The following is a 27,657-nucleotide window of genomic DNA, read 5'->3' as shown; positions in this document are numbered from 1 at the left end:
ACTATACACAGAAAAAGAAATCTAGTTTTACTACTTTGATACGGCATATATTGCTTAGTTGTAATTGAATCTAAATAATTTTAACTAAGAAAGCTCTTATAATGTTCAATAATTTCCGTTGATATGATGCGTCATAAAAAGAAATACATACATCTAACATCAATCCACGTCATCATCATCAACGCGTTTACACATGGTATACATATGATATTTTACATAAATCTAAAAAAACAATATAAAGCTCCGTCTACACTATCACAGTTTAACCAAAAAAGTGTGATGTACCCAAATATGGTAGTACAGTAGTATGCCCAAATGTGGTGGTGATATGACATCATCATGTCCATATATGAGCATATCACATAACATTTAATAAGTGTAGACGGAGCTTAATGAAGCATACACAGACATAAAACTCATCAACCCCACGATTGTTTTATTCTAATTCAGTTCGAATCGTCAGTGATAATAACAGGGAGATATAATACACACCCTTTGAACGGGTGAAGAAAATGGCAATGCCATGGGATCGTTCATTAATAGAATCAAATTACCCGGGGAAAATAACTGAATTAATATTTATATCTTGCCTTATATAAGTGATAACGCAATAAACGATAACCAGCTGATATATTATATACAATGGCACCACTTTGTTGACGCGTCAACGTCGATTCTGACGTTAGAGACGTTTAAAAAATCATTATGACTAAATACGTGAATAATAATATGAAGTTTTAAACTGCACATTCAAAACATTTGGTTCTCAGCTGTACCAATCACTAAATTACAATCGGATAATAGAATACGTTTTTAAATATAGTAATAAAAACCTTGATAGAAATCACCTATTTGAGGTTTGGTAAAAAAAAAACACCTTTAATTTTAACAGTTTATATAAAATAGTTACTTTAACAGTTTGTATTTGTAGTTACAATACTCGATGAATAATATATTTAAACTACTTGTTGTAGTTTTTTAATTGCGGAACATTCTATTACGTCACTTTGTTTTGTAAAACACAATGTATTGATACCGTTCAAAAACTGTTTCTCCCGAACACCATTAAGTGTTGTCTCAAAATACTTCTACCTAATTAAAAAAAAAACACACTATATTGTTGTCATTCCATAGAATCCGTCGTATCAGTATAAAATTCACTATACAGTAATATGATGTCTTTGGTTTTATAATAATCATGATAATATTGAAACATTCTGAGAACCGATAGCCTCTTAAGAAATATTTTAATCTGTTTAATTTTAAGTTATGCAAATGTGTAATTACATATAACATCGACATTTCTTCTTTTTTATAATATAGATTTAACAAAATAACATAATAGTTTATATACCAATGTAAAGCATTATTATAATGCACACTTTAATCATCATTTTAATACTGACTTTAATCTATAACTAACACCTTCTTTTAAAAATATGAAAGAGGGTCACAATCACCGCCTACATACACGGAATGTTTTGGGTTCAACATTGAAAGAAATATATAACATTGGGCATTTCTTAACATGTAATACTGTGAAACTACGTATTAGTTACATGGTAATGTTTTGCCTTTAAAAAACACATTTTCATAATTCCTAGGCCTGATAATTGGTGAAAGCAGTCCCCATAGCGAAACACTGTGCCAGGTTCATCGTTAGCAACTACTGTACTGTATGTTTCTTCTTTAGGCCTACTGTTTTCTTTTTTCTACTTTTTGCGTTTCAATTACGGTCGAGTCTGTTCACATTGAGCATAACATTATCTGAATGTGATTTCTCCCTACCAATTATGACGACCAGTCACCACTAACGTAGATTTCGTTAAATCTTTAAGGCCCATTCACACGAGCATGGTGCCTTAACCGGTATCGTCGCTAAGGTTTTTTTTCAGCATTCACTCTTTCCATTTGGCGCATTCATATACTATGTGTATAGCATCATGACACAAAAGTGTTTGATTATATTTGTAACTGTCTTTTTCCATTAGGTCCGTTCACACTGTGCGTAGTATGAACCGACATTGCCTGTGTGGTGTATCGACGTTGTATTAGGGTGGTGAGATAACATAAACTTGCGTTCACACATTGTTGGACTTTCTGTTAGTTCCTGAGTATTCTGCATGTTGCGCATTCCTGTTTAAAGAAAAAAGAATCACCCTTGAAGAAACTTGTTTTTACAAATAAATAATGACAACAGAACTAGATACAGTAGAATGATTATAACTGGTCGTGTGAACACGGTTAATCTTTTAAGTATTATACATATAAAACGCCATGTGCGCCAAAATATTTATCTTTTATTAATTCTAAGTTGAAATTCAGTCTAGAACCTAAACTAATACCGTACACTAAATACCGGATGTATGTAAATAATTTAAAATGAAATGTTCATTGTAATATACTGTATATTATTTCCATTGGGTTAGTTGGTGTTTTTAATCGGGTATAGAAATATGTATTATTACTATTATTAATTCTGCACGCAACACAATATAAAAACAGTATTATGTTCAATAGTATACTATGAATTTTTACTATACTGCACAATTAAGTTGTTTGTTTCCTCTTTATCGTTTTTACATTTTCCTCCTTACTTTTACAGCATTTTTATAAATAATGAATTTATCGTTTTAATAATTTCACAACTAAAAATGAAACTGTTGGATATAAGTGCTAAAGAATTATTGTTTAGGGTGGTGACCTCCTTGATCAATCAATCATGGTTGATTTCTTTACCACCCATGAAGTCAAGTGTAGAGACGATGCGAGTGTTACAATTTGTGTGGAAATAGGCCTAGCAATTTCATCTCGTATTCTACTTGAATGCAGTTTGGCAAGCTTAAAGCTGTAGGCTTTGTGGTATAAAAAACAAACAGAAGCTTTCGTGTTTAACTATCGGTCAATAGACAATTAATTTAGACCACGCCAACAATTCATAAAATAACCCCTTCAGAAAGAGTAAAGAATATTTTGACTCTTCCCTGATTATAATAAAGAAATTGAATGTTAAGAAACACAATATTTTCATGTAGGCCTAAATATACTGATATATTGTAAAATATAAACACGCCTATACCGAAATATTGAAACGATTCCAAGAGCATAAAGAACAGACGAAAATGTATGGCGCGCAGAAAATGATTTATTCAGAAAATATATTTTGTTTCTTAATCTTAATTGTTGAATTGTTAGGCCTACAGAAAATGTTGAATAGTTTTTTGCTCAACAATAAATCTATCATTATTATTATTTTATTGACTTACAGGTGGCAATTGAAGTCGTATTAAACATTAGCCGGGTCATAATCATATTTCTCATACCACTTCCCCTCCCCCACAAAATTGTTCCCGCGCCACTGTACAACAATACTGTGTTGACATTTAACTTTTTGCAAGCTTCAAATTAAAATAACAAATCTGTTATCAATTCTATTTATGTCTATCTAGTTGATGGAATTTATATTGAGACGTACGTCGCAGTACTAGATTACTGTAACTATTTAAAGATATCAATTTTATCACAAGAACAAAACTAAGTAGTCACAATGCATAAAAGGTTCACTTTAAATGGGTAGAACGTGATTAATGTATCGATACATTAATCACGATATTAAAACACTAAAGTAAATATTAAAACAAATATACTAGTTTTGATTATTAATAAAAAGAAACAAGGGTGCTATTAAAATTGTCAATATTACAGAACACTGAATTAAATTATATATTTGATTTAAGTACAGTAAGATGTTCATCAGATATTATTTTGAAAACACCGAAATATAACTATAATTGGCCTATGTATTATATAAATAATGGAAACAATTACTGTTATGTCAAAGTAAAATATAAAAAATAATTGTCCAGTAGAAGAAATTCCTAGATACGGATCACGTGACGTTATCGCTCACGGATAACATGTGAATGCTGTCAGTGAATGTTGACAGGTTTTAATTTTTACGGTATACGAAATTCGCTTCTTCTTTTAATGTGATTACAAGATAAAACATTCAAATAATAAGAGACCAGAAGAACATCTGACGATGATACACCACAGGTGTGAAGTTATCATGAACGAAGCAAGCCGTGCGCACTGATGATGGCGCAGGTGTATTTTTTAAATCTAACCAGAAACAGCTTAACTCGCAAAAAACCTACACCGATAGAAAAAGAGAGGTACGATATGTCTAAAACAGCAAGGACACAATCGGAGAGAACAAAAGCAACTGGGCCATTTTTCACTGATAGATAAAGACAGGCCTAGCTGGTGGGCCGGTTAGGCAATACACACAACCATTTCACCGTCCGATACAAACAGGGTTAGCAAGTACCAGCTAAACAGCAAAAGCATTATTCACTGACAGAATAGATATGTCATTAGAATTATCATCTAAAGAGAATCAATCAGCCACGCAAAATCATTCTTCATCAATAGATAGGTGCATACCTCCTGACCCGGCATGGTTTGCCAGCCTAAGTCAAAGACCTCAAGTAAAATGGTTTCATAACTTGAACCAAAGGAACCCTTATCACACATTCATGTCATACTGGTATTAATCAAGTGTGGTGATGTCATGCCCTATCTTAATTTGTCTCTTGAACAACATCAAACAAGAGCAAACAACTGAACATTTTACAGTGTATAAACAGAGTTAGCAATATTAGGCCTACATACAAATTTCCAGTATCTAAAGTCTAGTACAGGCAGTAGTATATCGCTTACATTCCACAATTTATAGATCTATTTTTTTGTTTTCTCTTTTGTGGCATCGATCGATCGATTTTTCTTGTAATTTAAAAAAAACCCATTTAATCATTTTGTTATCAGTTGGGGGCCTCTCATGTTTAAGCCTACAACATTTTCGTACAATAGAATATAGATTTTGAATAATAAATGAATGAATGAATGAACAATTGAACGGCACTCAGGCACAACAAAATTCTGAAAAATATTACGGGGAAAAATGTTTACATCTTTAATGTTTTAATTGGATTTTCAGTGATATTTTGCTGTTAACAATAACATTGCACATCCAAAAGTAAAATTTTGGTGAGTTATAATTAAACCTGTAAAATTCTATATTGATATTCAAAACAATTTAACAGCTTATTAATTAATTTGTTAAAACCATTTTCACTTTTAATCGATAATGTGCCTGAATACGAGAGATATTTACAAGTTACCGCCCTCATAGGCCTATACTAATACAAACAACATTCAAGGAACTAAACCACGTACAAACGAACGAAGGAAGGAATTACCTACAACTATGGAATAAATAAATTGGACCTCTAATTTAGGACCATGCTACAACAATGAATTACATTTACCAAACTTAAAATCATTAACGTTTTCGGTACTTTGTCTGGAATACATAATAAAAGTGTTTGTTTGCTTTCACCTAACAAAGGCGTTCTTTTTTTTTGTTAGTATGTTTCTATAACATCAAACGGTGTGTCAATTGTTTCCCCTGCGTGCTTCTAGAATCTAGGTTAAAACAATCAGGGAAGTTCCCGTAGCATCTTAACATTATCTTCTTCAGATTTCTCCTTATAGATAGCAAAGCCAAAGTTATCGGTCTGTTTCAACAAAATGTCATACCAATATTGTATGAACGAACTGATTACATGTATTTTAACTTCACCAACGAAATGAACGAACGAATAGAGTTTTCCAAAATATACGCGTAGTTTATCGAAAATGCAACGACGCAGCCACGGGACGGAATCAATCCGGGCTCTATTGTTCTTTCAAGTGTTTCGTTCCTAAATCTGTTCAAATAATTCAGGTGTGTTAATAATTTGACCAGGGTCCTTTAAAGATATTTTTTAGATAACATGACAAGACCTATTCTCAACATTCATGAACGAAAAAAACAAAAGTTCATCAGTTCTCGTACATATGTGTCCAATAGATTTAAACACAAAGAGACATGATATAACAAATATTCAACAATAACAATATTTCCTGTTTTTCATGCTCAATAATATGCATTTCTTCTAATTCTGTTCTAATTTTGGTTATATCATTTTAGTGTTTTTTTCTATTTCTGTTGGCGCTCGTGAAAAAAGTATATTTAACTTAATACAATGTTAGCTGAAAAAAACAAAAACTTGAAGAAAAAAATAGAGAATAGTTGAATCTGTTTTAAATGTTTCTATTTTCTGCTCAATTCCAGTAAATATCATTATTATATTAATTTATCAATTGTAATTTATATTTGTAACTCCATTGTTCCAATGATTAATGGGGATATTATAAATCATTTTTAATATTGATCGTAGTTTGATTAAAAATTGGCATGCTCTTATGAAACTATATTGTAAATTACTTTATAACATTTTGTCTTTTTTTAATTTGTTAAATTAATTTTTCTTTCTTCGTATTTTGACGTATTTTTGTTGGACTACAAGTCAACTACACATGACTAACAACTAAACACGGTGTACTTGCATTTTTGGTTTCAACTCCAACAAAATCGTTACCATTGGGACAAAATGGGTGTTATTTTGAACCAAACTGCTTGGTTCTCAATAAAGCGTCGCCACACAGAGTGCGCGCTGTGATAACGTTGCTTGAAAGTCATTGCGCTGCGAAACCTAGCATTGTTTCCATCGACCACCGAATCATTGACCACCTTAAGGTATAAATTACTCGTTACTAACAAGGCGTGTTATGGGTTTGGGGTTTCGTCTCAAACCATCTGTCTTTATTCATTACGTAATCGTGTGCCTGGAAGTATGGCCATACAGCTCAGGTATATTGGAATCCGTTAATTATTGACCACATTCCGATGTTTATCAGGTAGTTAGAGGTCAATGACCTCCATTCAACTGTTTCGAAAACATTAGATGTCTGTGGTACAGTAAAAGTATACCATGTAGAATTTTTCCTAATTTGTCCAAAATTTGTTGTACCAACGGCTCCGTATATCTGGTGTCTCTAGACCGCTTAGCTTGGGCTGATGACTTACTCCTATGTGATAATGTTTAGTAGCCATTATAAAGAAACATACCACTCCCAATATTATTGTTCCCCCAAGATATTTTTTTCCGTGAAATTATTCATATTTCTTCAATGTATTTCAAGTTTGAATTACTGTATATAAGAGAACCACAAACATTGAGGTTTTTACGATGCTTGTTTACTTAACCGCTGTCAGGAAAAAACAGTGGAATTAGCTATCAATGCAAGGGTTCGTATTTTATAACAATACTATACAACACCCGGAGTCACCCTTTAACGCAGGAATTTCTAATCTGTGTATATATTCATATTATTTCTAAATTTAAATTATTAAATTTATGACACCATAATTATTCAAGAAACCGTATTATATATTTATGAGTTTTTAGTATGAATATGATGAGTTTTAATTACATTTTTATTAGAGTCTATCTAATTCTGACTATATTATACAGGAAAATATGAGTTTTTATTAATGACGGATTGTTTTGTTTAAGATAACGTCAATTAAATAAATTTTTTTATGTCGATGAATTTTACTGTAAAAAGAAAATAGCATATCTAGATAAAAGACAAAAAAAATCTAGATAAAAAAACGAAATACATCTACACCATTAAAGATGAAAAGAGTAGACAAAGCATTTCAATCTAACTAAAATGAAACAAGTGATTTGAGAGAGTGGATATTAAAACGGTAACGGTATAACTACATAGATAAGCGTTTACGATGTTGCAGCTTATCAATTCACTTTATTTGTTTATATAAATAGCTACAGGAAGGATTTTATCTCTGATTTTGCATTAGATCAGTCAAGATAATTCGCCAAGGTTCCATGTAGTATCCTCTGCTATTCTTTCAGTAACTGTGTATAAATCCTATCAGAGATGGTACCCCCATACAGGCTGTAAAGAAGGGTGGGGTCTTTTAAAATCTGGTTTCGTGGTTGAGAGATGGAACGTAAACTGATCGAGCACAATTTTTAAAGTAAAAACCAAAATAAATTGATTGACTTTATCTAATTCACACATACGATAATGACTAGGCCTACTGTAGTCACAAGTGCATCAGTAGCATCAAGATGTACACACTGAGTTTACGAGTGCGCAAAGCCTACGTATTTTTTAGCCGCCGCGCGCATATCATTATTGCCACTAAATTATAATTGAATCATCATTTATATCAGCAGCGTATGCATGTACTGTATATATATATATATACAGCAATAATATGTGGGCTATCAACATTGTAAAGGTCAAAAAGTTGTTCGTACATGTTTGCCGTATGATACCGTAACAAAGCACCATTTTGTTAATTTATTCCACTTTTCGTCATGTTTTGACGTAATTCTTATATACTCAGTAGGCATATATCCAGGGCTACACCATGTAGGCCTATATCCAGGGCTACACAATGTAGGCCTCTATCCAGGGCTACACAATGTAGGCCTATTTCCTAACAGAGCAACCCGCAGAAATTGGTGATCTAGATGGATGAACGCTTAGGCTAGCAATCGTGAGGCTGAGATGGTATTGTGCCTGGTCTGAAATTGTTTTAAAAGTGTGCACAATGTGCCGAGTAGCCAACAAAATGACATCATCAGAGCAAGACAAATCATCACTGTTGTAACAAGAAATACAGTAAGATATAAAGAAACTGAGAGCAATAGAAACTAGCACACAGAAGACAGAATAATATCTTTACTGAGTTACAGATATTTCTAACAACTACAATCATAGTTTTGTTGATCATTGATCGGTTTTCTGTTTCTCCTTATAATTTCAATAATTTCCCCGTTTCGTTATATTCTACGATTGGTTAATTTCATAACGAACGTTAACGTTTTGCGACATAGCGCACTTGCACAATTAGAGCGGTGTCTTTAATATGACATTTTTAAATTTGACAGTGACACAATAAAAATAAGGAACGAAAACCGAAATCGGACGCAATAATTCTGACATGCGCACACCAAACAATATCTTCCAAGAGGGAAAAAAACCTCACGTGACCAGAAAGAAAGTCGAACAAGCACTATGTATAAAGGTAGTCTTGCTTACGTGTTATGCCTATCATCATAAGTTCATATCACGCTGTCTATTAATTAGTACGACACTTCCTATAATTCCCTTGAATGATGAAATACTTATTCTTTAATTTTGTAACCTGATCCCGTGGGAATGTTCCCATGAAAGTGTCATTAATTCAAAATGTAATTTTTCCTAGAAAATATATTAAAACGTATAAGATGAATACAAAATACATATTAATACACCAAAAATATTTAAAAAATGCTTTTTTGGTCTATCGATATATATTTTAGTGTCTATAAAGTTGAGTGAGGGGAAGGGTCACGTGTTTGATTTTAGAAAGCCTTGGTCTGAATTTCATTCTATAATTTCAAAATGATATTATGTATAGCACGGTGTAACGTATATACTGTACACAATTTCCATAAATTGCATATTGCAAGGGAGTGATGCGACTATGGACAACTTTATCTTTAAATTCTATGTATGGATAATTAATACATAATTATTTCCCATAGGCCTACATTTACGAAAATCAAGGAGTACATTAGGTGCGCGAACGCCTCCACAGCCACAATTAATTTGAATTGAATTGAATTGAATTGAATTGAAATTTATATTTATACTGGGTAACCTCTTCAGTCAAAGACTGGTCTCCCAGAGGGCCCAGTTGGTGTTCAGTGGCTGTGATGTACTAATACACCGGGGTAACCCCCTACTCGTCTCGAAAGATGTACTAGGTTCTTTAAAGTGCACACGAGCTAGATGTGTACACTGGACCTACGGTTTATAGTCCTTATCCGAGAAGACTCGTTCTACCACCAGAACCATGGAGTGAGTGAGCCTCGAACCCCTGCCGATGTTATGGCTACGTAATTACGGTTCCACTGTCTTAACCGCTCGGCCACTCACTCACTCACTCACTCAATTTGTGCTTGTATCACTTTTTTTTCAACTAAATTATATCAAGTGAGAACATCTGTTACTAATACAACAAAAACATCCAACCTTTCTTTTTTAGTTTGAAAATGATAATACTAATTTTTGTTTGTGATTTGATTTCATTTGATTGTGGGCCTTCTTGAAGATACCCGCCTCTAGTATAATGAAGGTTATAACAGGGAGTTGTAAAATATTTATTTTACACTTGGTTAATTAGCCTATATTTAGCATAAAAACATTAATAAACAAAGAAAAGTTTCTATAATTTGTAAGCCTGCCTGAAATAAGTTAAGACAGCAATAAAACGTAATTAAAAACTGATTAAATCCATTTATGTTTAAAGAATAATAAGTATAAACGTTGATCAGGAATTATCATTTTTCCTAAAGATCAATCGTTACCCTAAGTTATTACAATCTACTTATTTTACCTAGACCAAACCTTTTAGCCAGAAAAGCATATACTGTGAAAAAACCCACGCCGTTAAAACACAATAAATTTGTGATTTATTACTTAAGAAACTCACGAATTTAATATTGTAAAATCATTTGAAATAGATATTTGATTGCAACGTAAGGGAATAGAAAGTGTTTGACACTAGAAACGTACCAAATGGAGAGAAAGTTGGCTATAATGAATCAGTCATTTGCGCGGTGTTATCTTTCGGAGCTTAATTAAACGGCCTGGATTTTTATGATGAACCAAGGAGTTGAAGATATCGCCAGGCAAAACGCGAGACGCCTGTCGCGCTTCAAAAGAACAAAGCGTCAAAACCTTGAAGCAAAAAGTCTGACTGTCATAATATTCAATTTTTATTATTCCCATATAGAAATAAGAGAACCCCTATTAAGAGGACAACTTTGGGACCGCAGCACATTTTCATTTTAAGGGACACTAACCAACCAAAATCGTCCACGCAAAAGGCGGGATTTTCACGGGAGGGGAAAAATCAATGAAATATTTCAAAATGAACAAATAAAAATTTAAACTGTGTTTATTGTTTTAACATTTTTGTTAAGAATAAGACATTCTGGATCCTTCACTGATTGGTTTTATTGAAATTTGAAACATATTGGGTGTGGGTATATAACATATTTGCCTCCTGCTTGTGACCCACGAACAGTTATGTTTCGAGCCCAGAACGGCCCTTATTTGACCAAAATACTTCTCCAATTTTTGTGCTGCCTGTGCTAAAGCTTTTGAAAAAGTAGGCCTACACAAACAATGGAAACGTGGTGATATCATCATGTAAAGGTTGAAGTTCCCTTGCTATTACAGATTGAATGCCTCATATTCAAGGAGTCAATGCGTCAATTTTGACAGTGAACGAAGATAGAATTTTATATCAATTAGTATTATAAAAAAATAACCATCTAAATAGATTCTAATTATTTTGATCTTTTTTTGTGTTCCGGAAAGATAGTGTTCCCGTAATGGGGTTGAATTGACCAAAATTTGACCCACTTCCAAGTATCCCCCGTCAACTTAAAAGGGGTGTCCTCTCTTAGGGCTGGAAGTGAGAACTCCCGTTTCATGAGAACTCTGCGTACGGGTGTACCAAGAAAGGTTCTACTGCCGATATTAAAATAATATATTCAGCTAGAATTATGTAATGTCACCGTTATATAACGAGAGATCATAGGTAATTACTGGCACTTTAAAACCTCTAACATGTTAATTATTTACTACTTCAACACCTGTAGGCCTAATATGTTCGATTTAATTTAATTTTCGTATATTGTTTTAGGCAGATCGTGCATATATCATCCAATGATGCTAATGGGTGATATATAATTACACAGTAATGTTTCAAAATATGAACGATTACGACAGTGTTAATGTGATACCAGTAACGATGTTCATCTCATATATCACGGTAATGAAATAAGCGTGATTTTTTATGCTAAGTAAACCCATAGGACTGCTCTGATTTCGCGATATGAACTCCCTATAGGCTCTAACCCTAGGTCTTACTTCAAATGCTGTTAGTCGTATTGTCTGGTTTATGTTTATCTTATATTCAATTGACATTGCACAATGTATTCTGCCTTCGTTGTTCTATAAAAGCTTTTCACAAAGTGGTGGTAGAGACTGTAGTATGGTACTGTACCAACTATACCCATGTTCCCCCTCACTTCAACATAAAAAAAAACGACTTATATCAAATTTCTTTGCCATTAATTAAATGAATTACACAACTGCTGATAAAGCTAAGGCACATTTCTTTCTTCAGAGCCGGCCAGTCAAACATTTACCCCTGAGGAGTGCGTAAAAATAAACATTTGTTTTTCTGAAGTTGGGAGGGGTCGAAGGACCCCTTCAATTTGCCTATAAAGTCTTATCAACAACATAATGTGCAAATAAATGCACAGTAGAATAAACTGTTATATAGACCAACAAACCTAGATATATAAGTCATTCACCCTTTACTAACATTCCATTTTAAAACTTAATATTATTCATATTCATCAAAATATTCTTTGAAACAAAACTCTATCTATTGTACCACACCTGTCGTCTATCTATTTTTGGCAAACGCACTGATCGGAGAAAGGGATTTTCATAGTTACAGGTATTAACAGTTAAAAGGTATATGAACTTAAACAAGGCTAATACCACCTAACACAGTATTGCATTGTAAAAGCTTCCGTAGGAAGATATTGTGATCCCGTCTCACTTTTCTATGTCATTCACATATTTAATAACCAATGGATTTCTGCAGATTGAGGTTCGATATGATTACTGTATAACCAGCTATAAAGTAATATAATCCGTAGAGTACAAACTCATTTGTTTGGTTGGATATATATCGTGTGATACAATAACAAAATCATGCATTTCGTTATTGTACCCGATTCGCAGTGTGTACCCCACATATTACAATATTTGGCAAGTATCATAGGAATGTTTGGTAATTACTGTACAACATCTCATTGTATCCTATGTGGTGTGTGTATCACATGTGGTGCCTGTGCAACACTCAAAACGTTTACCTCTCTCCACCCAGGTGTACAAATGGGTACCTGGCAAAGTCAAGACACAACTTTGCGCTGATTACTAGCTGCATTTATGGGTATATGTTTCTATACGTGTTGATCCAGAAATGACCGGGGTAATTTTATCTAAAACGTCTATAATAAAGGTTTCACAATATTAGGTGCTTTATCTAGGATATTATGTAAGATGTGGTTAAGGGTTAACTTATTTTTGGATAATACTGCATGTGAAACACATGTGATATTGTATTACTAAATATTCCATGATACTGGAGACATCTCGATACAGTTACCGAGAATCAGATGGTTATTGTGTCGTCTCAGATGAAAATGTATCCAAAACAAAAACTTAGCTAGTACGGTACTATACATGTTTTTTTTTCAGCATGTTCTGTGTGAACATGGATCAACAAAAATTGATAGGCGCCAATGTCCGTCTATATTCAGTGTATAAAGTGAACAAGGATTGGTTAAATTGTCAGCCTTACTATATATTCAGAAATTCAAATCGGAATCCAGTCGAACAGTTTCAGTTTATCCACCAAAACACTTAAGTGCTATTTCTGTTTTAATTGTGAGAACATTATGAAATGACAACTATTAAGAGAAATCCCAAGTAAATATCAATATCACTTTTGGAAGAACCCGGCTGTTTAAACCAAAATATTTACAATTCGGAAGTAATAATGACGACATCAGGCATTCAGTATACACAAATGCTACTACAATCACACAATCGATTGCCCCTTAAATTTGTAATTGCCTTAAATTTTATAGTTTTTGGCCTGTTATTCAGACTTTTAAGTCTCTACCAGAAATACACGATTTCTACTAATTGTAAACACACTGAGCAGCCCGGAATCGGTTCAGTGGCCGTAGGTTTTTCGGCCACATTAATAAGTTTTGCACCGGAATAAGTTAGTGTTAATGGTTCCTATCCTTAAATACACCCATTTCGTGACTTTTATCCGGCCACCGACCAAGAAGTTGGTATCAATGTGAACGAAGCTTAAAGTAGGTCTATTATGGGCGGATCATTGTAAAATACGATCAAAAACAAAATCACTGAATGCTAGTCGATTCTGATACTGATATCTATATCTAATGAATGTCATATTTACATAGCGCTTTATTTATTTACCAATGTATGGACAAACTGATGTTGGCCCAACACTACATACAAGAGGTATCTGCCAATTTTAGTATGGTGGACGCACGATAAATACTAATCGACGCTATTAATATTATCAAATGGGATGAAAAATGGAAAAAACGCTCCTAAAAAAGGAGAAAAGATTATGAGGCTGTTTTTAGTGTATGCAGTGCTATTTTATTTTAGTTTTGATTGTATATAAAAGGCAACTTATGACAATAACTCTGTTAACTTTGTTATTGCCGTTGTTACAATTCTTGTTGAACAAGCATTGGCGTTGCTGCTTGTTAAATCGTCATATTTCGTTAAGGCCCATTTACGCTAGGACGATGATCGACGATAAATAGACAAATATGCATTTTTCATACATAAAACAAAAGAAATATAAAACTTTTCATTGTAGAACTATAGAATAACGATCATGCTTCCTTTGATGAAAATAATATTTTCACACGTTCAATCAAATGACGTCATGATTAGTAAGAGCAATGATATCAGGACAATACAACAATTTTATTGTTTTTATTGATCATGACGTCATTTGAATGGAATTTTAAAAATAATATTTTTATCAAATGATTATCGTATAAATAAATAGTTCTATAACGAAAACCTTTCTAATTTCTTTTGTTTTATGTAAACAAAAAATGCATGCCTTATATATTTATCGTCGATCGTTATCGTCATATAGTGTAAATGGGCCTTTACTTTTATTTAAAAAAAAATCCTTCATATTATATTCTAAAAGAAGTATACATTTTGTATGTGTTATCTGCCCAAAAACAATACCGCGTCCAATGTTCGCACTCTACACACCATGTTGAAACAACCAAACTGACAAATACAGTTTAACTACCAATAACGGTTTTGGGGAACAAAGGTAAATTAAGTTAGAAAGGAAAGGTATAACGATAAAAGGAAACCGACTAGTAGTCATGAGAACCGTAAATGACTGAAAATATTGTCAGTCACATCGTTACACGCCGTTTATGAGGTCTACTGATAGATCAAAGAAAATAATTGGCCTAAAAAGATGGTAAAAACAAATTATGAGTTTCGATTTACAACAATCAATTCCAAAACCAACAGCGCAGTGCCACAGTACTTTCAGGAAAAACAATGAAAAGGGTAATATAATAAAAGTGAGATTAAAAGATTAAGATTTAAAAAGAGGGGTATTAGAAAGAAAAATACCAAATATGTTTAATAAAAGTGAAATTGTGACGTCAATATCAAAATAAAGCAAAATGCTTTATCACGCGTGTAAAAAAAAATCTAAATTTGAGTGGTCAAGTGTGAAAATATCTTCATATATTATATTTATATTAATTTTTAAACCAATATTGTAATGTACAATGTATAGAAATAAAATAGTTATATATACATAAATATATATTATATAATGAACAGTAGGCCCTATGCATTAAACAAAACAAAAGTGAGTACGGTATACAGTTTACAAAAACCCAAGGTCAAATAAAAGAATTTTTATATAGATAACTTTATAACCATTGAAGCGTAAAGTAGTGCTTAAAGCAAATAATTAATTTTGATAAATTAAAAGATAATTTCAAATCATGAACGTGAAATTAACATTTTTTATTTGCTAGAACTTTCCCCAGGAAAATAGGTTTTCTAAATTATCTTGAATTTCGATTATTGGTAATAATACAGCAACTAACATCAGTTTTGTGAATGTTCTTATAAATTATGTATTTTTTGTTTACGTTTACACAAAATTAATAACATTACATAAGTTTCCACAAATCATTAAAGCAGAATTGTTGTTGATGATAGACCTATTAATTATTTTTATTTTGAAAGACTGATAGGTCTGTTTCAAAAAGAACTCAAAAAAATTAAGAGAATAAAAAAGATGCGTGATCAATTTAATTTACAATCAGGTTAATTTTTTACAACTAAGCTAAGCATTTTTGTAAAGAATGTCCAGGTTTTACAAATTGCACGTAGGCTCCATGAGATTTTAATACCATTTTACCAGGTACTGAATGTATTATATCGACCAAGTACCAATAGACATAAGATACGGCATTGTTATCGATAACGATTTCCGAATATACGAACACGATATTCTACAACGGCAATTAAATTGTGATAATATATATTACATACCATTTATAATATTACATTAAAATATAACTTTATATTACATATTAGTAAGCCTCTGCATTAAAACAGCATACTCTAGTACGGTGTGAAGTATAAAACCTGAAACTGCGGGGCTGTTTTATGTCAAGCGACGGTAACAGGGACCATTAATTGGCATACAGTTTTGTCAAGTATCGCAACAAAGGAGTTTATATATAAGTTAGTTTTAAACAGTCAGAAAGTTATGCTAAATTAATGTATAAAATAATACATCAAGACATAGTAATCTAATTAAAAATATCTAAAGCGGGAATTTTACATCATTTTTAGGAAAGTTGTTAAACTTTAAGTTTAGTTTTAGTAACGGTACTTACCCGGGTGAATTCCATGGGCACATATTATTGCCAAGTCGGTGGTTATGAATCAACTTACTAATAACTATAGGCCTAAGTATGCTATTTACGCGAACAATGTATCGTAACAAAAGTAGTTTAACATTTAAATGACCACCACCGATTTTATTTCTTCAACTCCGAACCACTGGACCTCTCATGTCAAATACTATAAGACCGAGACCTCAATCTCGAAGCAAATTGACACACATTTTATTAACTTTCTTTGTAGTGGCATGTAAATACCTTTAGGGTTGGGCATTTACTATCTCGCGGGATTTGTGCAAAAGGGTCTGCGGTAATGGTCGACTGTTGGTTTTACTTTGATTGGCATTCTGACAGAAAATCTCAAAACCCAAACGAGTGTAAGCCATCAAAATATACATTTCAATTTCTGGTGTTGATGTATTTTATTCTTCTAAATAAAACGTTATCAAATGATATTCTACTTCAAATGGGCCTATCACCGATTGCGATAAATACAACGTAACACAGATTTGCTACCGAAAGTTTAAAACAATATTCAATACACTGAAGTCAAGTAGACCTAGTTGTTATTTCACGTCCCCTCTGGCACAAAATTTGGACAGAGCCTCGTGGAATTGTTAGTGTTTGGTATTTAAAACAACAGAATATTAAAAAGCACGAATCACACCATTTAACAGCTATAGATAGCTGTATAATTATTACTTCTTTCATAACATTAATTAATTCGTTTTATGCAGAAAGTTAGAAAAAAAGTAATTAAAACAGGATGTGTAATACTAATTAATTACAATTATTACATATTAAACAGTATTTATTCTGAAAGTTCAGATAACATCAATTGAATCTTACGATTTTTCTAAGAACTATAACTTTTTGCTAATCTAATTTTAAGTAATCGAGAACTCTGAGAACCCATGAATACGCCAATGGGTGAAGACGATACCAATGTGCTTTCCACGTATCTGGTTACATGTACCTAATGGCCAATGCATGCAGAAACCCTTAATATAACATCAGACAGTGACGGTACGTATCATCATCTAATTAGATCGATGAGCAAACCGAAAAAGAAAAAAAAATGCACTCGACTTCTTATTTCCCGCCGGCGAAATGCGTTAATCCAGCTTATGAAATTGTCATTCATTCGCAATAAAGCTCAATTAACTAGGCCTAGCTTCGTGCACAACGTGACTAGATAGTAAGGATCCTGCACCGATATAAAATAGCCCAATTGGCGGTCGTGTATGTTGCGTCAACAAGATAGGCACAGGGATCAGAGAAGGTCTCGTACGGCCTACTGCAGCTGGTGTGAAGATTTTTCTCGGAGGACTATCAGAAGATGAAATGTACATGTTATTCCACATAATAATCTATCAAAAGCACGTAGTAAACCATAGCCCTAAGGATCCAAAAACGCATCATATTTTAAGGAATATGAATTTGCAATGATAATCATGTTGAAATGGTTGTACAACAGTAAAAGTATATAATGTGATCATTCCAACACGGTCAATCAATAAGGCATACCTTTTACGATATTGTTGTCGTCTGATATTCATCCACAAAATGATGAAGGCTTACTCAAAGAAATGCACATCAATAAACCCTCCTATCTTTAAAAAATCCTTTTTTTGTAGATTATTCACAATATAATTCCTTATTTAAACAAAACTACCTCTCCAGAAATAAGTTCCTACTCGTGCCGACAGTTACCAGAGTCTGGCTGTATAAGCTCAGCATTCTGTGTTATGATGAACTGGGTTTGAATAGAAAGAGAATGTAAATAAATTCTCAGCTTGAAGCTATAATCTAACTTAAACATTCGGTTGTGAATTTGTAAATAGATACGCTAAAATGTTATCCCCTCACAGATAGCTAACCGCCTTCACAGACCAGTTTGTTTAGCTCACAAATCGGAACATATAAACTGTTTGAATTACCAACCAATATGACGGAGTAGACGGCTAAGCTAAGTTTATTGAATATGTTCAATTATTTATTTAGAATTAAACATTTTTGTTTAAACGAAACGGGTAGTGTTAATATGAGAGGTGCGTATTCGACTTGACGAAAGAGCAAGTAACTCAATATTTATCAACAAAACAAAACAATGAACTTGAATACGTTTACTCTTAACATCCCAGTGAAAATAATCAAAATCGAATATTTGTATATATTGATTACCTTCCATCTAATCCTCTCATTCATTGGAAATGTGTGTCTAATTTTTTTTTATAGAAACAAAACATAAAACGGAATCTTTTTTCCCAGAAATGATTTGAGAAGACGCCCAAACTTCCGCCTACAGTACCATCCTCAATAGCCTAATAATCTATCCACTTGAACCAAAATAATAATCACCATCTTCAAGCATAAACAGATAATATATCGGACAATATCAAAATTACGGTTTATAAACAGGAATAATATAAATATAAACTTCTGAATGAATTCTTATTACTAATGTTGCAAATTATTCGGACAGTCTTACGAAACTAAACGAAGAGTGGTATAACCTGCTCGGTCTGGACGAAATTATTTTCAAAAGAAATTAAAAATTATCTATCGATAAACATATCTCATTTATACTTTGTAAAAAATAGGTTACTTTACTGGTCGCTAGGCAACGTAAAACGTCCTATAAATGCAGACGCACGCATTCATGTCACGTGGCACTGAAATGCGAAAGTGGCCCGTTTACGTTTTACTAAATTCTCGTACGACGAAACAAGACGGAAACTTCAGGGCCGTTTCATGTGACAGTAACAGGCCTATCCACAACACAATTTTTTTGGATAGGCCAACACTTAACTATTACCTGAACCTAACCCTCTACATAGCTTAAACCACGTCGTCCGTAACATTTGAGATTGGGAAGTTAGCACAAGCGCTGCTTGCCGAAAAGCATTGACATGTAGCCTTATATGAATGTACTGTATAGGGAACGAAAGGTTGTAGTTATGAGAAAAATAACTGGATGTGCTGTTTATTGTCTCTATACGGCGATAATCGGGTGAAATATCTACTTTGGTTTAGTAAACCGTTTGGTGAATGATGCTGTTTCAAATACAGAGCTGAGGTAATCTAGATAGACAATTAATGATAACGAAGTTAATTGAACGCACAAGTACGACCAAATCGGTAGGAAAGCGCACGTTTAAATGAAAATAATGACAGGTACAATTGATGTTTTCAGAAAGCGACGTTTTTGGGGTTTTGATAGCAAGATTTCGTGCTTCGGTTAAGAATGTAGACGGAAGCTTTTATATTACGAAATACACTGATGGTATAAACATGTCAAAAAAAATTATACAATAGTTTTTATAAATCTGAACATTTTAAATCATCATCCTGAAATTCATAAGAAAATGTAACAAATAATAATTATTATAATAACAAAGAAACAAATGTATTAAAAGAAATCTTCATGAAAAATATTATAAAATAAAAATATTAAAAAAATTTTCTCCAATGTCTATCTATAAAACATTATATATGTGTCTGTGCCACATTAGATATTATTTGCCTCAAAAACACATGTTTAATGAGGAACTCAAGGGAGGGTTTTCATTAATTTTCTATGTAATTTATTTGACTTTTAGGGTTTCTCTTTCCGCATTGTTATTTTAAAGAGACAACAAAAGATGAATCGAAATGGGAGCCGCGAGATGGGATAGATCTAGCTTTACACGGTTGCAATTTATCGTAGCTAGTATAGCCTATATAAAAATACAATTCCGTGCCGAAAATCTAGCCACACACGTTGAACCTAAAAGTAAATTGGTGTTAAACCTGTAACCATCCAGGGTAGAACATGAATTTACTTGTCAAAGCTAAATCGTAATTCTTTCAAATGAGTTAGCCGACTCTATAGTTTTCGCGGTCTTATCATTCTTAACGAGTTGTTGTGTACGAAAGGTAGTGCGACTTGGTATGCAAACGAATAAATCAAAACCTTAACTGTGCAATTGAATTGGACAATTACAGAAAGATTAACAGAACATTGGAGTAAGGAATTCAAGATATCACGTGATAATAAATATCTTCTTTTAATGTCCATCATAAATAACAAAGGTGTGGTGGTCAACTTGAAAAACCGAAAGTATTAAAAATGAAGTTGTTAAAACAGATTCCAGTCATTGCACTGCCAAGTGATTCGCTATTTTTTACAAAAATATATTTGTGTTTTTATACGTTATGCAATATGGAAGCTCCATTGTTTCAAATATCGTCTTTTTTTAAAACAAATTAATGTATTAATCACTTTTGTTCAGAAATATGGCAACTATTGATACGATTAAATTGGATAGAATAAGATGTTAGCCGGAGTAGGCCTATGTTTGCCTTAATAAGGCCAATTTACACAGACGAGCGGTAACGATAATCTAAGCTATTTCTTATGATCATTTACACACAACGCGGAGCGGACGGGCGGTTTCAACCTGAGCCCAGGATAGATACGGATTTTATTGAGACAAACTACGCGGTTTTCGGCTTACCGTTCGTGTAAATTGGCCTTAGAGCTATATTCACATTGTTCAATACTGTGATGATATTCCATTATTTTAACAACACGGCGTCGGCTTCCGTTCTGTGAAACCGGACAAGTGTGAATGTATCTTTAGGTGGCACATACCCTTAAACCCCATAACCCCCATTCTCGATAATGATGTGACGCGGTACCCGTTATTAGTATGTCATCACACAAGTCACGACACGAGAGCCACGGCTACAGAGAAATTAAGAACGAGTAAGCGGCTTTGGACATTTCATGGATACTCTTAAAATCATGCAACAAGAGTAAATTTCTACGAAATATTTTGGCCCGCACCTCTCGGACCCACATGGTGCATGTTCATGTCACAATGTATATCATGGCGCCTGCATTATGTTATTATGCTTAATACAGGCGTCACATGTGATCAATATGTGTTACAGAAGTTTCCTATAATGATACTGGTCGGACACACCTATAATAATCGGCAAGTGAAAATGGCTTGTCGTTTAATGGCCATTCGTTCGAGTCAGGAGTTCAAACCCAGGTTAAATTTGTTATTGTATTGTTCTTTATTTTATGTTCTCCCTCATAATTACATTGAAATGTTTTATTAACAAATAATCAATCATTCTGTTACACTTACCAATAATAATTGAATAATACTAGAAAATATATAGGTTTACCACCCAATTATCATTACTGTATCACATTTTTTCAGTGATATGCCTACAATGTAACAAGGTTAAATATTATCTTTATTGATAATGTTATTAATTTTTAAATTTTACATATGACACCGTGTTTAGGATTTTGCCTAATAATCCTATACCATTGCCTTGATACAGTGAATAGACTACTTCTTACGGTTAAACAGCATGCTTTAAAAAAGGTGTTCGTCACGAACGTTATAGTTTTATATATTGAATTCGTGATTGATCAGTATATATAACATAATAAAAATAAAGTCGATGGGTAATCCGCGGATGACATAATATAGAGAGAAATGAATGCCTGGAAAATAGCCGCGGATCACCTAATATTAAACAAGAAACTGTAATGAGAGCCACAATGAATTACAAACGATGTATAGGCCTACACGCAATTCAAATGTCGCTCTCTAAACACGCAATACGAATTAGTGGCGGATCTTGGATTTAGAAATATAGGGGTGGACCGAAGTGCCTAACAATTATGTGTGAGCTATATTTTACATCCAGGATGCTGGTTGGTGCTCAGACTGTACCAAAATTATCTTATAACGAAGATCACCTATAATTTGTCAACATAAAATAATAAATCTGTAATCTGTATATTTATACAGAACTGTGTATTTTACTTCGTGTTTTAAATATTTTACTGATTGTATTCAATTTTTATATTAAGTTGCCATGAGAAAAACCAATTTCAAATCTTTCGTTGACGAACTATTTGACAACTTAAAGTTATCTTGTATCTTGTATAAATACTGTACAAAAATGCATAGTTTGATAACCGTCGTGCTTTGTAATTAAGAAAAACAAAATAAAAAATTAAGATGCGTTTTAAGCTGCTTGTATTTTGCTGCCATTGCTATTTCAATGTAGAATATTTATACAATAAACAAATAGTTTATTTTGCTTCATGTTTATGCCATACACCCGCACCAATCGTTATCTTTATTCATTTGTCCCAAAGAGCATCAAGTTTTTCAATATGAATCATATGATATAATGCAAAGTAATACATTGAAATAAAAAAAAATATATAAGAATAATAATGGAGTAATAATAATTATAAAAACGACGACGAAAATGATATCTTTAATTGTATATTTATGAATATTCTGGTGTGTTTATAAATATTTTTATTTGTATATGTCTTCTCTTTATATGAATTGTTTTTATGGTACTACTTTTTGTAATAATCATTTCTATGTTAATGCGTACATTCTACCTTCTACAACATACAAGTATTTTTTATAGGCCTAGATGTTCTTACTTTCGTTTTTCAAATAAGTCCACTGACTTTAATTTAATTTATTGAATTTGTAAAATAGACAATTGTTACTTTTTTATACCATTTGATGCTCCTGTGTTTTTTTACTACTGTATATTAATTTACTTACTATAACTGTTTAGCTGATTGTATTTTGAGATAATTTGAATAAAAATGGAGCGTAAATTGCAAAAACCTAACAAAAACAGCTTTTTGAAACTAATTATTATTTGCACAAATTGAATTTGGTTGGAAATATGCCTAAAGAATTTAGATATCAACATTTACTAAAAGTTAACTTTAATAAATGCATATGATATATTACATTTTTAATATTTAATTTTAAAATTTATAAATATTTTGAAAAATGTAGGTAGGATAGGATTATTATTTTTGGTTACACAACTCAAGTATTTATTTAACCAATTAAATGAAATTGAAAACCAGTTAGGTCTATTTTTGTTTCTCTTTATGAATAGGCCTAATATTGCTTGGTTATAATAATGTTTTTGTATTCAATTCAACCTGTTTTAAAATAAAATCATAATTTTATGTCGCTAATAAATCCAATGATTGAATATCGAATTAAAACAATGATATAGGGCCTATTTGTATGAACGAATTACGAAATAAAAGAAAGTTAACTTTAATAAATTATATATTGCATTATTTATTTTTAAAGTATAATTATAGATATTAGGACTTAGCACAGATTCCATGACAAATGCAATAGTTATTCTTTCCTTATCTAATGCAGGCAAGGATTATTATTTTTGGTTACACCCAAATAAAATATAAAATTATAATTTTACGTCACTAATCAGTCCAGTGATCGAATATCGGATTAAAACACTGAATCAGAATCAGAATAATTTTATTAATCTCCAAAGGAAAAATTAATTTGCTCAGAATTAAGTGTAGGCACGTGACATACCATATTTGAGTTTAGGACGGTTACATTGTTAAAAACGTATTTGTTATAGAATTTTTAATAGTACAGTTCATGCACATTTCAATATCAATTTGCCTCGACACAGAATTATGTTCAAAATGGAAACAAAGCAAACGAAGGAAGACTAAATAATAAAGTGAAATTAAAACCGGTCTGAACCATTTTAATATTTATTTTACTAAACGTTCAAACATGGCATTTAGCAATTCCTTCTTTTTAAAACTTGTGATGATGATATAAATAAAACCTATCATCTTATCTTCCATGGATTATGTAAATAACTGCAAGGTAGACCACCCAAATACTTTTTAGAGTGAGCGACAAGGATGAATTTAAAGCAAAATGAGTACGACGAAATCTGTACATAAATTCAGAAGTATAATAATAATAGTCTTATGTAGCGCTCAACATAATGTTTCTTTACTTTGCTTTACACACAAACATTATACATAAAATATCATAAGGTAACCAAAAAAAATTTTTTTTACCAAAACCATTGTGTATTTTGGCTCCATCCCGAATTCAAAATGTTATAATACTATAATTAATAATACAAAATATATATAATAATAATTATAATATTCGTTAAAAATACGATTCAAATAAGGGTTTGAAAATAGCTACAATATCAATTTAATGACCTTCAGGTTCTGACAAACGGCCTGACCAACCTCTTATATAGGGGCCCTTGAAAACAACTCAGTGACCCCACGAATCGCTCGCTTTGCGCGCGACGACTGCAATGATCTAGTGCTGGTGATGCAATGTATATGCCTCTTACAAATACTAGTGTGTTTAATTATTAACTTAATGCTCAAAATATCAATTACCTCGTAATATTTTTTCGTTACATATTCATCTCTATATTGCGATTTAATAATAACCATTACTGTTTTTTACCAATGCGACACCCAAACAGTTTACGTTAATTTTGTTTTCACTAATCATGCGGTATATTGCTCAAGAAAACAACAATAAATATGACATTTAAATGTTCTTAATCACGTAGAGTTGTGTTGATGTGTGGTTGACTTAACAAGGTGATATACTTTTAGTGTACTGTACATAATTGCTGTGTTCCGACTAGACTATTCGTTCTTGTGGTTAAATACAGCAGTTCCTGTATTAGACGAAACTCTTTTTAAAAAAATGGACCTTACCGTATTTAATTTTCCGGTAAAGCTTAGGTGGATGTAATAATATAATAATTTGTGTGTTACGTAGTAAAGTCCGGTTAAATTGAAAAGGGCAATGTGTTAAGGGTTGTCGCTTCAAAGAAAGGTTATCCGAAGTTAACGTTTATCTCTTTTAAAAATTGGTAATGAATAACTATCAATTTGGTTTTACTTTACTATTAAATACCGGTTGGTTCATAATCAGAAGCATAATGCATGGTTGGACTGAAACAATTATAACTAGTAATATGAGCTGGATAGTAATCGGATAAAGAGTGATTGCACAGGGTTTGTAAATGAGTAATTTGTTGGCAACAATGCATGAAGAAGTTAACGTAAATAGAACTCAGTCAGGGTTATAGGCCTGTACGATACCAAACAACCTATCTTTACATAGTTTTTTTTTACATTACGTTATGAGAATAAAACCTATAGCTCAGTAGTATAATATAATATTAATACATGCTCTGCCAGTCTATGTCATTATTTATATGCAACATACTTTAAAAAAATCAGGTATAATACACAGCATCGGTTATATACATTCCTTCATAATATTAGCCTTTAATAGGAGTAGACACATTTCGCTATTAGTGGACTATATAAACTAAGTTGATAAGTTAGATACCCGCATCATTGTATTGTAATTTGCCTTTGAGCCAATACACAAAATATAAAAATGTGTAGGACATCACACTCATTTCATTATACCTATACCACTGTTACAAACGCCATATAGAATAGGAGATTTCTCATACATATCTGATATTACCATCAATACACAGGTTTAGTACAGCACTTAATTTAACAATATTGTATACTTAATACTTCAACCCTCTCTCCATGATTCAATATCATGGATACGCTGCAGTGCTTAATAATTCACTAACTAAAGTAATATTGACGAATGTTTTGAAAGTGTTCGTAGCGAAATAATGCACATATTGTATTAAAGTTAATTATTATGCATTTGGAAATAGATTGATTGAATGATATAACATACCATGATGTGACAGGTCCGTTGGTTCAGTGTTATGCCCCGTAGAAACATGTGGAAGTGGGCTAAGGTACTGGCTCTGGTCTGTGGCTTGCATGGCCTGGATAGGTGATGTGTTTCCCCCGTTGCAATCTGCTAGTTGCTGCTTGATGTATCGACCACCGCTACCAAATCCCGTCGGCCAACACGAGGCCGCTGCATACGACATAACCTGGTTATCAACAACTCCATTTGCCTGTGAAAAATACATGCCTTGGTGGTTTGTTGGTGATGCCGCATTGCTTGCTTGTAGAGGAGGCCCACCATAGTCCTGATTTGACATTGAAACAGCACAAGTCGACATGTAGCCGCCGGCGACACCGCCTCCGCCTCCATTTGGGGAATTGGAACCTAGGTTTACAGGGAAACCCATCATGTTCATTCCCATATTGTCATAATTATTATTGTTTGTGTTTCCCATGGAACATGCCATGTTTGATAAAGCAGCAGAATTGGGGTTTTGACCGAACATATCAAGTGGAGATCCGCCTAGCATTGGGGTTCCATGCATTCCCGTCATTGCGTTCATCATGGCATACGGGGGTCTGAGGGCTTGACACTTGCGACGAAATCCTCTTGGACGTCTGCGAAACGACCCCTCCTCAAACATAAACTCACTAGCAGGATCTATTGTCCAGTAATGTCCCTTTCCAGGTCGGCCTAAGCCTTTGGGTAGTTTGATGAAACATTCATTTAGTGACAGATTGTGACGAACTGAATTTTTCCAGCCTTGGTACGCACCACGGAAAAACGGAAAACGCTGCATTAGAAACTGATAAATTTCACTTAAAGTAAGCCGTTTTGTTGGTGAACTCTGTATTGCCATGACTATTAAAGCAATGTATGAATAAGGTGGTTTCTCGTGGCGACGGATTCCAGCTCCTACCTTTTTACCGGCATTTGGTTTATCGGTAGGAGAATCGGCTGTTACCTCTGCTGATAAGTCTGTATCGTCTTTGGTATTTGAGTGAATTTGCTGTGTAGATGATGACAAACTGTCGTCCAAATCAGTGCATTCTGACTTGATTAACGGTGGCGAGGTTTGCTGCATCTGTGCTACCTGCATAGTCGTGTGCAATACCTGGTGGTTGTGAGCCGTTATCGTCTGCTGCTGTGTGTGTATTGGCGGCGGCTGCTGTTGCATTGACGAAACGGCCATTCTTTCCTGAATCGTCATTTGGAAAAAGTAAAATCACGATACTATTGTAAATAAAGAAGTTTACCTGGATAGTCCTCGGGCTATACTGTGATGAGCAACGTGTTGCTACCAATATCTCAAAGATAAATACTTTTTGGTAGTTTTATCTGTATCGTTTATATTTTAACTGGTGACTCATTAAGGAAACATTGACGTAGAACCCCAAAAACACAGTTGACGTCCCATAAAGAACCGGAATAAAATACACATAAAAACTCAATGAACAGAGTGGATGAGTTAGCGGGTGGTT

At 33.0% G+C, this 27,657-nt stretch overlaps 1 protein-coding gene across 1 annotated transcript; it reads right to left on the bottom strand.

The window, feature by feature from the left end:
* LOC140056275 (forkhead box protein F1-like) lies at positions 1-27,657 on the bottom strand. The gene is made up of 2 exons (XM_072101590.1): positions 26,177-27,657; positions 1-2,136 (listed from the first exon to the last, which is right to left on the bottom strand). Exons 1-2 carry the CDS (start codon positions 27,384-27,386, stop codon positions 1,988-1,990), a joined length of 1,359 nt encoding a protein of 452 aa, XP_071957691.1. The 5' UTR covers positions 27,387-27,657; the 3' UTR covers positions 1-1,987.

The sequence above is a fragment of the Antedon mediterranea genome, chromosome 8 (assembly GCF_964355755.1).
Source record: "Antedon mediterranea chromosome 8, ecAntMedi1.1, whole genome shotgun sequence".
Lineage (NCBI taxonomy): Eukaryota > Metazoa > Echinodermata > Crinoidea > Comatulida > Antedonidae > Antedon > Antedon mediterranea.
Note: the sequence above shows the minus strand (reverse complement) of the source record. Positions and strands in the feature narration are given on the sequence as shown.

Bases quoted from the DNA above. Each gene is read 5' to 3' on its own strand.
- LOC140056275 (XM_072101590.1), bottom strand. From the start codon at position 27,386: ATGACGATTCAGGAAAGAATGGCCGTTTCGTCAATGCAACAGCAGCCG. The intron at 2,137-26,176 runs GTATGTTATATC...TTCTTTAAACAG, and splicing joins AACGGACCTGTCACATCATG to GAATGCGCAACATGCAGAAT.